Below are 13,192 nucleotides of genomic sequence, written 5' to 3' on the forward strand. Positions count from 1 at the left end.
ATCATACAGATCAACAAAATGTCGGATTGCTTCGTTAAATGCTTTTGCTCTAGCCAATGGAGATGGCGCAGGATGTGGTCAATGCTTTGTGCTGGTGGTGACATTAATAACACCGTAGGGGATTCAAATGCTGCCTTCTTTTCATCTCTATCTATCGCCCCTGTTTCCTCCTTCCTGTAGTTTAGTAAGTGCTAATTACTGTGTTTAAGGTTTTCTTGTGTCATGCTGGCCAAAACACTGTCTTTTTCCAAGGCTAGAAATAGAATAATGTTCTGCCGAGCAAGATAAAGTATGTGATCTTTATTTTAGCGGCTTTAGCCATGGACATACTGTACAAATGTTTTCAATGTAGCATTTTGGGCAGATAAGCTTTGAAGAGTAATCTAAATCATACAGAGAAACACAAAAGCAATTACAAAAAGAGGTCGTTTAGACTAGTGTGAGGCAGGGCGGAAAATGTGACGTCAGGCATGGTCATCAAACCTAATTTTCTAGCTGCGGTCATTAAAAAGAAAACAGAAGAGTCATTTTCTGGTGAGCCTTCAAAGCTTTTCAAATGTCTTTGGCAATGCTCACCCGAAAAATACCCAAAACGTTCTCAAAGCAAAAGTAGATGATGTAGAACAGTGTTCCCCAATCTTTATTTAGCCAGAGACATATTTTATATCAAGAAAATGTCACAGCACAGCCCTGAGCTAAAACGTCGCAAAAATATTTTCATCTCACAAATTGCCCTAAACCTGTTTAGTCAAACACAAAGCTATTATTCAAGCCCGCTGCTTTCAAATGTAGACACAGGCTGACACCCCGCTCCAATTGTATAATTCAGGACGATCTCAACATTTCATACACACTGTATACTTGAGAAGTTTGTTTCTGTGAAGTCCATCTAAAAGTCGGATCCCCGTTGCTTGACGAAGAACCTCGGTGGTGACGTGCAAACAAACGCGGGGTTTTCAAAATCTCCTTTCAATGGGGCCACACGACATCCACCCCCACCCCCCCAGGATGCAATCCCGCTCAGCGGTGCTGTTGTTTAATCCGGAATCAAACGACTCCTGAGGTGGCTAACATGAAAGCGAAACATTTTCTGAATGATTACCCAGTGACTGGTAAGCAAACAGAAGGGAATTACGCTCACGCACAGTATGCATGCAATATTTATGGGAGGGAATGTGACTGATTGACTGGCTAGGGGCCCGGTACTCCCTCAGACTGCAGCAGTGCACATTGAAGCAGTGTGAAGCCGGATGAGTGAAGAATAACAGCCACTGACATGTAAAAGATAATCGGGAAGTCTTGATTCCAATTTGATCACAAGTGAATTGAGCTTTTCTCAAACCTTTCTGATGCAGTACGAAGAGCAGCTGTTGTGTCTTACCGTATGCTGATGATGAGTTAAGATGCTAACTGCATGTGGAGGCCATTACCACCAATAAATGAACAGCATTTAGTGCAAATTGACCTCTGGGGACTGGTTAGAATGCTCCAGAGTTATTTGCGGCAGTGGCTGCTTTGAGTCACCACTGGCATTCAAATTGATTACAGCAGGGATGGGCAACTTAAATCCTAGCGAGGCCACAAAGGACCACGCACCTCCTAACCGCAAGTACTGTATGGTAAGAAGGCATTCCATTCTAAATTTAAATTTAAAAAGTCTTTTTTCAAACTTGAGTCTTGAAAAAGAGGGGGTCGTCTTATAATCAGGGTGTCTTATATTCGGGCCAATACGGTATTTTATTGTCCAACCAGAGTTTATCTGTCTATAAAATAGCCATGCCAACAAATGAGAAATGTTCCGAAGAAACGAATCAATTATAATAAACCGTATGCTGTCAGGTATCCTCCAGCTAGTTTAATGATATGCATGTACAACCTAAAAATTGTTCAAAATGAAAGCAACAATGTCAGGTCAAATAAACAGTTATTTGATTTTTTAATTTGGTGGAGTCAATTCAATCAGTTTCAATTTTGTGTGAATAGAAAGAAACAATTGAATTCTGAACAGTCATTCTGTATCTGAAATGGAACGTGTTCAACGACTAGCTTGTCAATATTGGAAGCACGTTTTTCTTCCCTGCTTATCACTGCATGTAATCACAAGTGAAGCGCCAATGAATATGCATCTCGGTCTTTTTAATACAACTGATACGGTCAACCACTTGGCTTCAGACGTGTCGCGGCAAGAATAGGAGCTTCTTTTTTTTCCATCAAGTCACTCAACAAAATTTTAGATAAGGAATCTACCAATATCCCGGTGTAGGTATTTTGAAGGTAGCACAGATCAAGTGGGCTCATAAATAAGATAAGACGGGGAAGGTTGGTAATGTTTGATGATAGGATGACGGCTCAAAGGTCAAAGTCTGCTTTTTGATCCACCTTCACGTTTCACCCGTAATTTTCAGAGTGAGTTGAAATCTTTTACTGGTGAGTGTTTTATTGAACTTCTTCATTTCTAAGTTGGCATGTTAAATCCCAAGAGGTTTTCTTACCGGGTGTTGCCTCTTTAGCGTCATGGTGGAGCTGGCTTTCTACCCAGGGGTGGCGCTTATGTACTTTTTTGCGGTGATGAACGCCACCAAGTCGGATCGTATCGAGCTGGATGAGCGGGCGTCCGTCAACGTCTTCTGTCTCTTCGTATTGATGCAGCCACTGTGTTTGGTGTTTGGGGGGTACACCGGCATGGCCACGTACCTCCTCACCGCACTGGTGTCCTACAACTTCCTGCCATGGAAGAAGACCAAACAGACGGGGAAAGAACCAAAGAAGACAAAGTGAACAAAAATACATTTTGTTTACAGTGAGTTGACTGACAGGAAAAATGTCTTCATGCTTATTTGTGATGTATAATTTGTTGGTCTGGTTAGAAAAAAAGCACAGTATTTTCTAAGACTGATGAGAATATTTTTTTCAAGCAGATAAAATTATGGTTAAATAAAACTTGTATTGTCACATAAAGTGCTTTTTAAGTTTCTCTATGTACACTAGAAAAATCCTGAATTTTTTACTCATTTTTGGTCTCATTTATCACATCAATTTGACATTCGAACAAACATTTTATCAATAAACAGTTTGAATGGTTGTCACATTGCACCTGAGCACAATATACATTTGTGCTGCTCATCCCACAAATGCGTGTATCCTCCATATGTTGCGTCATTAAAAAGAAAATAAACTGGCTTTCTGAGAATCATTCTTTCAAGTTGTGAAAATAATCTCCCTCGGGAAACATCTTGTTCTATCCTTGTTGTATGTGTAGTTTGGAATTATAACCATGTTCATAAGTGCATTTCTGTGTGTGTGTGCGTGTGTGTTAGTGATGGGAAAACCTGGCAACAAATTTGAAGAAAAAGAACAATCTGGCTAACAGTCTTTGGCTCTCCTCCATATACATGCAGATGTGCTCACAATCTGAAAATGGGAATATTTGTGCAGACATTTTACACACCCTCCACCCTTAAAATCCTCTTCGGGAGTCATTTACGCTCCCCGAATGATTTGTTTCAGTCAAATGGTGAATTATAGCACCAAAGCATGTACCAGCACGGTTGTTTTTGGAATATATTATTTTCCGTCGAGGTTATGTAGAACTACGGGAAAATTATTAATCATTTGGCAATGTTTACCCTTTCTCTTATGGCAGTAAATGTGAGGTATATTCTCATTTACCCTCCTAATTGGCACATCAGCAAGGCTGCCTTCTGCATCATCCATTATTTAAAGCAGAATAAATATTCACGGCCCTCAGGTATACTGCTCATTTATTGCTCTTTCCACAAGTCTGCTCATTTTTCCCCCCCACAAAGTCCTTTTAGCTAAATTACTTGCCTTGGTTGCTCACCATCTGTCAAGCTCAGCGCATCTCCTCAAGCCGCTTTGTTTGCCGCCAATTAGCACGTTCTTGGCTTTATGTCGGAGGTGGACTTTCTGGAGGTGCTCTCATCTTCCCTATGAAAAGGAATGGAACCGTTAATGATCACGGCAGGATTGTTGTTTTTACCAGGATGATCTACTTTCTTCGACTGTGCCGAATATCTCATGGCCTAACCTGATAATGATTTTGCTACTATGATAACAAAGTTGAAATATTACCAGGGGGAAACAAATTGGAGTCGGTAAACTGAAACATCAAATGCTAGCAACAGCCATTTTTTGTAATCCCTCCAGAATTATTCACTTTTTGATGGTGTCATCGACCGATGAAACATCTATCTTCAGCAAGCTTTTTCGTTTTATGGTAAACACGACAAGTTTGACAGAACCATTCTGAAAAGCAATTCACTTTTAGGCTGGGAAGGAATGCGGCCAAAATAGCTCTGCGTATCGACACAAATGATTCCTGACAAAGTGAAGGACATAAATGCATCGATTTAATTACATGGCTGCATGTTACAGTGCATGGTGCCAAGTCTCAAGGGAGGTTGTAATGAGTAAACGTGTTATCAGGCCAAAAGGTAGCACAACTGAAGAGTCCTTGAATTTGAGCTGTCAGAACAAAAACTTTTCTTAATTTATGAAATTAATTTATGTTCAGACAGCTACAACATGAACTTTGAGAATGTGATTTTATTTTGTCAATCTGTGCAAGTTGAATCCTCTCGAGTCTTTGCACCGGTCCTTTTATTATTGCCATTTGCCGGTGTATCGCAACGGGACACAGTGATGGATGGGCAAGTGAGAACTTTCATTTCCAGTGATAACCACCACGTGTTATTAATGTTTACACTCACACACACATAAGCAGTGGCCATGTAAGGACTTATAATATTCACTGCAGGTATCTGCCTGAATTTACTCCTTATGTTGGCACGGTGATTGATGGCCCAACGAGGACATGGATCGGCATGGATCAGCAAGTAAGAAGCTTGGCTGAAATGTTGCAATGTAATCAAAGTGAGGAAGATACCGGAATCAAATTCCTGAAGGTTTTTTTCTTTATTATTATTTTTATGTGGGACGAGCAGATGGAACGCATCCTGCTGGGATGTGACGGCTGTGCCGCGTAAATGGATATTTGTTTGTGACTGGCATCTTCAAATGGCTTTCGGCTCCACTGAGGCGTTAATGGCCGTCATACATCACACCGTCGGTGTGTCCCGTTGCGACTGTGGCAAGTGTTGCCCCGCACGAGTTAATGATCAGCGTTCGCAAAGGGAATGAAGATGTATTCTTTTCTTGGGAGCAAATCTTGACATAGAAATAGTTGTAGGTAGGGGAAAAAAATGTTATGTCCATCTGTTATGTTTCCTTTTATTTGCAACAATTAGTCAGCATATTTATTTTTGCTTGTAATTGAATGCATTGAGGCTAATCAAACCATCTGGAAAGAATATAAAGTTAACAAATTTCAAGTTTAGTAAGTGCAAGGCAATTAGACTCTAGTCTTATCCTAATGTTAAACGGGAAGTGTTTTGTTCTTGACAGATAACATTTCTTTTATTTTAAATGCATGATGCACTTCCCCTTCTCCACACCTATGAGAATCTAGGTATGCTGATATGCAGACCAGAATCTTACCACCTTAGTGGAGGTCTGCGACGCTCCACTGGGTGCATTTTGCTTCTATTTAAAACCACTGACATAAATGCAGGCTGACAAGTTGTGACATGGCGGAGAAAGGGAAGGAACGCTATTGATATTGAATATGAACATTCACCAGTAGCTTCTGAAAGAGGACGATGTCATGCATTGTTTTGGTAATTGATTTACAAATTAATATTTGCTTTGAATGAATGCTAACAAGTATTGACATTGTCTCAAGCTAATAAAGCCAAGCTAAGCCAACTGTTGTTCTGTAAGTTGCAAATATCACGATTGGAGCAACCTAAAAGTTTTCCCATTATGTAATGCCACTATTTTGTTATTCCTGTTTTTGAAGTCAAGTGAAGGACATTCACAAAGCAGTCCTGAAGCCACTTTTTAGATATTTTGATTGGGTACTTTGGGTTGTTATCCTGCTCAAAGTTGAAATGTCACCTCAGTCTTGAGGTCAGGAGCGCTTTGGAGCAGGTTTGTCAAGGATGTCTGACAAAAAAAAAAAAAAAAGGCCTTTGCGTTTACATAATAGTAACATATTGCACATGATTAAAATGTGCCACTCTGACATATATTGGATTATTTTCAAGGAGATGGATGGTAAATTGTTTTTACCAGTTTTTTAATCATGTACAAACAATGAACACATTTGTACTAATTACATTCAAAAGATTTTCCCAGATGACATCCTGCTCCGGAGTGCTTTTGACCTCTGAAAATATGAAGTAATCTATTTTGGAATAAGGCTGTAATAAGAGATTGAAGACGTTCACTGTAGGCAATTCAGAGGTTGCCACGGCAATGACATAAATGTCTCCTTTCATTCTCAGGTTATCTTATTACATACTACTGCTTGAACACAAAGCATTGAAAAACAACTGAAAGTGGTTCCGACAAAGTCGATCACGTTTTGTTAACTTATTTATTGTGTTCAGGGAACGTTGTATTTGTCATTAAATATTTACTTACATTATATACACTGAAACATGTTTGTACATGGCTTGGTTCTCATGCATATTTTCATACATTAAAAAAAAAAAAAGACCTATACACACATTTACACTCATTTGTAAGAATGAGTAGTCTGTGCAATTAAAAGGCACAAATGACCTTTGACCCTGCATTCATGTCACATCAAGTATTGATTTCACAGACATTGCAACGTATATTTGTACAAGAGATGTGTGACCGAGAGCTGGCGGCTAGCAGCAAAGAAGTAAGCAGCCCTCTTGATTGTGCGCAAATGCAATCCCGTCCTGGGGGCCCAGATGATGAAAAGACTTCTCAGCCGTTAATGAGCCAGCAAGCTGAGATATCCGCAGACTTAAAACAGAATCCCAATTTATAGGACGAAGCTTCAGCTACAAAGACATTGTGCTGGTGTAAGGCCCGTTGGCTGAGGCACAAGGCGCAAGTCGAGCTAGCGACTGAGCTTCTATTTCTTGATGGTGACGCGATGGGCGGGCTGGGTGCTAATCGCAGGCTAGCGAATGACTTTTAACTCATCGCTTGACAATATTGCAGAGACCGATCACGGAATCAATTGAAATCCGATGGCAAGTCATTCTTACTTCCATGTTTGTTTGGGAGTAAAATGTTCTTTCCAATATTTGTTTTCCAGAGCCTATCCTTAATGATATTGAGCTTTGGTAGAAAGTCCTTTTTATTTTTTTTTATTTTTTAAATCATAGCTGCATAGTGCCTCGAGCTGGTTGGAGGCTCAATTGTACCATTACGCATGGTAACAAATCTCTCATGAGATTTTTTACTGTTCGTCTGCAAACACCTTTCTTTTTTTTCTTTTTTTATCGTAATAAAATGAATCAAGGTGCCAGTGGAAGACTGGACTTGCATGAACAAAGGTCTGCATGCAGCTCTCTCTACATTTACAACACAGGCAGACATATAAGAGTCTTCCTATGTAAGCACATTTGACGAATAGCAATAGAACCGTCTGCTGAGCTTGGGAGCTTAAGATCAGGGGATGCTTTGAGATTAATTGTCAATTTTTGTCTATGTGAAGCCCTTTGAGACTGCTTGTGATTTAGGGCTATACAAATAAATTTGACTTGACTGAAGATCTAAACGGGTGCGTTCTTTGCGCTGTATTTGGAACACGCAGTCTCAGACTACGTTTCATACAGTACATTTGTGGACTATTCACAACAGTGGCCAGTGGCTACTATTTAAAAAAAACAAAAACATTTAAGGCCTAACTTTCAGAGTATGAGAGTATTAGTATTTTCAGTCTGAGATTGGCAGGCTCTGTATCACTAGAAATAAAGCCGATAATAATCAAGGATTAACTTTAGACGTTACTTCAAGACTGGGTTTGATGAGCGGGGAGAAATAACAAAGGTCATTTTAGTTACTATTTTAGGTTTTCCTCAACAGTCTTGCCTCGAATGACATTACAAAACTTAAAAGGACCTTTTTTTCCCTCAACTTTTTTCTCCACACATGGCCAGTAATACTCTTTGAATATGAAGCGAGGCTGTCTGAAGAAAGTCAGTTTGCAAACATGAAAGTTATGGCATGACTATTTACACCACGTCAAGCGGTAAACTGTCGTTGGACAAACCTTTCTTTAGAACTAGGCACAAACTTTGAAGGGAATGATGGCCAGATTAAAAAATGATGTTGAAGGGAAGGAAAAGCGATGACTTTGAAATCTATCCAGTGTGATACCGTGGCGAATTGGATGCAGGTGTTAAGCACTGAGGCTGATCATTCCAAACTGCAATCTCCTTTCTCAGATGTGCAATCATTCAGTTAGTACCATGAACATTGTGTGTTTCGGTAGGGGGCCACTCACAGTGAGATCCTCTCCTCTCCAGGTATGACCTAGAAATATGAAAAGTGGCAAATGGCTTTGATTGGCTAATTGGCACAGACTAAAATACAGTAACGCCAACGCTGGAAGCCAAATCCTATATAAATCCTCCACTGATTTACACAACAAATTGTGAAAACCTACTTTTAAGATTTTTACAACAGAGCAAGACTACACAGAAAAGTGTATAGATAAAAAAACAAAAATGAAAATGTAGAAGTAGTATGAACAGGGTGATACGGTTAAGAGCCCCCTTTTACACAAACAAGGCATTTTGAAGAAAAAAAAAATAACGCGACCCAAAACAATCACATCAAGTGATGACAAACTAAAATGATCCTTCAACCTGTACCTGAGTTGCTCCACATAGAAAAAAAAATATAGAAACCAACAACACGCCTGGCAGTGACGCAGGTCCACATACTTGCATTGATAAAAACAAACAAATTGCTTTTGGAGTGTTTCAGCAGCGTGTACTGCAGAAATTCAGTGTAACACAACCTTGCATCATTTCATAGAATTTCTGTCATGTACAGGGTGCAGGAGCTTGGGCTGGGGGGATTTGGCTTATTTTGATTGCTTGAAGAATCCTGTCCAAATTAGGTGTTCTGCAACAACAACAACAAACAAGGATATCCAGTGGACATTAATTCTGCAATCAGTGTCCGTAAGAAATGTGTTCCGACTCTTTAATGGAGCAACTGAAGTGTGGAGGGAGATTTCAGAATCCCTCTCAGTTGTGACCTGCTTTCCAGCAAAAAGAAATCTCCTCCGCAGAGCAGCCGGGAGAAATGTGACAGCGCTAATCAAATTAGCTTCACACAGACTTTCACTTGCCGGGAAAAGGGGGAAAGCAGAAAGCAGATTTCCACCTCTGCTGTCAGAGGTGGAGATCTGCCATCCTTCTCGGTTTTTCAGATTAGCATTCTGTGTTACTCCTAATACGTGTGAACAGACAAAGTGTGATTTGGTTGGATTTGTTACATTTTGCACATGCCGTGAGTAGGCTCAATTGGTCATTCTCTCCTTGGAAGAGCGACATCAATTACAGCGGAACCTCTGGAATTGAACCCCCTAATTCCGAAGACTTTAATGTCAAACAAAGGTTCAATGCAATTTCTTGTAAGACGTTACACAAGACGTCAGTAATTAATTGTCAAAGGAATCGCTCAGAATGAGGGCTTGGCTCTTTCTTTGGCTTTTTTGTTGTGACAACTTCTGATCTTTATGGTATGGAAGACATTTTTCTTACGTTTCCCCATTTCTTTTTCCTCGTAGGCAGCAAGTAACAATGAAGAAAAATGAGACACCTTCATCATTCCAGTTAAAGTGCTTGAGGTAATGACAGATGTTTGGCATTCTGTTGAGTTCAACCTAAGAGGTTCCACTGTGCTTGACTTCTGAATCCGCCAAGGAGCACGTTCAGAGATCATTCCAGTCCAGAAATTTGCTTTTCCTGCACTACAGACTGTAACTTTATGATCGATGAGCTTAATTGGCATGATTGCACCCATGCCAATTACCGGATATTCTCAACAATGTAAACAGACTGAGAGGGATTGTTGGGGGCTCTGGTGGGGGCTGGGACTAATCTGCGGTCGTCTGCAGGGGGTGTTTCATATTTCTGCTGTCGTCTGGACTTTTTGCACAAGATAATGAAGTCTAGTGAGCTCCTCCAGGGGTAGTATCACCTCGCTTGTGCTACTGGATGTGTGCTGTTCTGTTTGCAAGGTCAGCACAAGACAGGCTGAGCCAACAGAGGGCACATTTGCAGACATAAAGAGCCAGACAAGTCCAGCACAAGGTTTTTGTGCAAAGAGACCCATAAAGATGTTCTCGCCCACTTGGAAAGCACAGTCCAAAAACAAATGAGGTAGGGAAAATGAAAATGAAACACTACTTGTTGATCAGCACAGAAAGTCAGTGACATAAATAATTAAGAGAAAAATCTCGGGCAAAAATTGAGATGTCGAGTTGTGTAACAGCTTGATAAAAATGATGACTGATCTTAAAAAAGACAAATCTTTTTTTCTTCCGGGAAACTCGAGGTGTTTACACAGATGTTCCGTTCCGTATTCTGCTTTTCAATCTCCTCAAGAAACAGGGGAAAGAGCACGGCACTCATCATTTTGTTACGATGAGAGAAATCGTGCTGCCAGCAGCGTCTGCAAGATGCATTTGCCTTGTCCGAGTGGCATCGCGACAGACGGCACTTTTAAATTTCAATCGGAAAAAACAAAAACATGAAAGGAACAATTGTTTCTCTTGCCCTTCAGGGAAATGTTCCGTTTTCCACAGTGACAAAAAAAAGTGGGATTGCCTCGGTGGTGGAAGTGAGGTCACAGATCACAACCGCCGCCCGTCAGTTGTGTTGTCACCTCTTTCTCCACACCTTTGACAGCCAGATCTTCACCGTCTTGTCACTGCAGAGAGGCACGGTGGAGGAGGGAGAGAGATGTGGGGTGTTTTCACAAAAGGGAGGGGAGGGGAGCAAAGGAAGTCAGGAAAACACAAGAGATAAATAACATCAGTGAGGTCTCCATAGAGAGACACACACGTTTGCTTTTTTCCACTTTTCAAAAGCTATTTTCAAGCTGATAATTGAAAGTTGCTTGCATGCCAATGTCAATGTTGTCAATTGTCTTCATCACCCACTTTATGAAATTCATGTGAGCTTATGAGGCTGACTTCACAGTTGCCAAGTTTGGTTTTGTTAGAACAAACTAAAAACGCAATCATCTAAACTTGGAGGCTCAAAAGTTGCCCTGAAGTTATTTCTGTTACAACTATGAAACTTCACGGCTGAACTAGACAGTGTTATTTTAGTCCATATTTTTCTGGTTATAAATTGGGATTTACTTTAAAGACAAAATGAGTTTGGCGTCTGTAGAAGAATGGTGATAATTCCAGATAATTGATGGGGAAAGATGGGCCGACAATAGTAGTTAGTTTGGAGCGGAAAAGAATTCATGTGTGCCAGAGGGATGTTCAACCCTTTGCAATTCATTGCTTTACTGCACGGATTGTATCACTTGTTTTCGATACAGCAGCAGAAACCTTTTTCATAATGACAGGAGAGCAGAAATAGGCCAATGAAAATGAAGGTGACAGAAACGTACTAGGGAAGGAAAAGGAAAGGATAAGAAAGTACCAGAGGAAGGAAGGAAGGAAGGTGCTAATCATGGGAGGCTGGTGGCTCGGCCCTTGATGGCGAGGACCCGGCGAGGAAGACACGGGGTCAAGCCGGGCACATAGTTCCATAATTTCACTCTGCAATCACTGGCGGTGCCATTTTGAGACAAACGCATTGTTGTCCAGTCGGATCATAGTGGCGGTAGAATGGAGAAGGACAATGAGGGAGGAAGACGGAAAGCAGAGGGGGAAAGGTCAGTCAAGATGGTTCCGCATATGAGGGGGGCATTTTTACAAAATGATCATCATTTTACCTCTAATCAACATTTAAGAAACTTCTTTCACATTGAGTTTGACACCAGGAAGACCAATGACAGGAAAAATGTTCTCCTGATTTTCATTTTATGACCATTTTTTTTTTTTTTTTTTTTAAATCTCATTATTTCTCACTGGGAGATTTATCTGTCCAACCGTGCAGAGTAAGGGGGCATCCTTTGAACGTAAGCTTCAGTCGCAAAAAATAGATCCTTTCCCAACAGAGTTGATTAATTGCATACTGTGGTAGCCCCTGAGTGAGATTCATGGTAGTGCAGAAGCAACCCAAGTTACCTGGACGCAGTAAAAATCAGCTTGGAGTTGCTACATATGGCATTAATAGGGCTGTCGTGTGCTTTGACTTCTCCTATGGGAGTGAAGTTGTCGACGTTCCACACCTTCAGCATGCCGCCCCGACAGCCGCTGAGCAACAACGGCCTCGCCGGGACGTAAGCCAGGGCGCACACCCAGTCTTTGTGGGCAATGGGGATTTGCTGTTGAGTGAAGGGAGAGAGATGCTGAGTCAACAAAAGGGAAACTTTCTCAATTTAGCACCATTCAGTTAAGAAACATGAGCTGCCTTGTGTATGAGGAGTGACTCCCAATGACACAAACCTCAAAGTGGCTGGTGTTTAAAAAGAGAATTGCAGCAGCTAATAATTACGATACAAAGCTTGTTTATTTGTGCCCTGTTCAACCATGTTAGTGCTGAAGTGGCAAACTTTCTTGTTTCAAATACTCGACAAACGGGCACATTTTCTGCTTTTCAAAGTATGACAAAACAAAATCGGGTTTTTTTTTCCATGCAAAGAAAAGTTCAACAAAAAATGAAATACAATGAAAAAATCTAATATTCCACTGTACAAAGACAGCCTGTGATCTGTCGGTGTGTTTTTTCTTTTCCCTCTCTGGCTCTCTAATTTCCCTCATGTGTTCTTCTCTGCATGGTCTCACATATTGTTTGGAACAAACTACCACATGCTGACAAAAATACCTGGCAAATGGTATGAATGTAGATATAATACCTTCCCCGGGGAGCTTTTAAGTAAAACCCTAACCATGCCTGAGCTCAAAATGGAACTAGATACAAACAAATAAAATGCAGACTTGAAGGAAAATGGACTTTTGCTTTTATACATAATATAGTTGAGTCTCTATGGAGCTCTTGCCATTTCATAAAGCGCGAATGTATGCAACGAATTAGGTTTTGTTGTTGGCTCATTTGTGCAAACGTTTGTGTATTCTGACCTTTGTGCTGACAATATAGTGGTTCAAATGCTGTTTTGCGTGACATCATACAAACGAGACTTTAGCTCAATGAGCAGTTTTTTTTCTGCTTTGGCTTGAATGTTGTTGTTTTTTGCCACCACAAAAGGG

General features: G+C 40.7%; 1 protein-coding gene across 4 annotated transcripts in view; it reads right to left on the reverse strand.

Annotated features, from left to right (window-relative positions):
* Positions 1–7,673: 7,673 nt before the first annotated feature.
* Positions 7,674–13,192, reverse strand: part of kif21b (kinesin family member 21B) — a 38,786-nt gene continuing 33,267 nt past the window's right edge. For 2 of the 4 annotated variants that reach the window (XM_037251511.1, XM_037251510.1), the window contains 3 exons: positions 12,110–12,309; positions 11,520–11,647; positions 7,674–10,791 (listed from right to left, as the gene is read on the reverse strand). In XM_037251511.1, the coding sequence (XP_037107406.1) occupies positions 11,548–11,647; positions 12,110–12,309 (300 nt within the window). In that variant the 3' untranslated portion in view covers positions 7,674–10,791; positions 11,520–11,547. The remainder of the gene's footprint in view (positions 10,792–11,519; positions 11,648–12,109; positions 12,310–13,192) is intronic. The other 2 variants (XM_037251513.1, XM_037251512.1) reach the window with 1 other exon arrangement.

Source organism: Syngnathus acus, chromosome 5 (genome assembly GCF_901709675.1).
Source record: "Syngnathus acus chromosome 5, fSynAcu1.2, whole genome shotgun sequence".
In the NCBI taxonomy this organism is placed as follows: domain Eukaryota; kingdom Metazoa; phylum Chordata; class Actinopteri; order Syngnathiformes; family Syngnathidae; genus Syngnathus; species Syngnathus acus.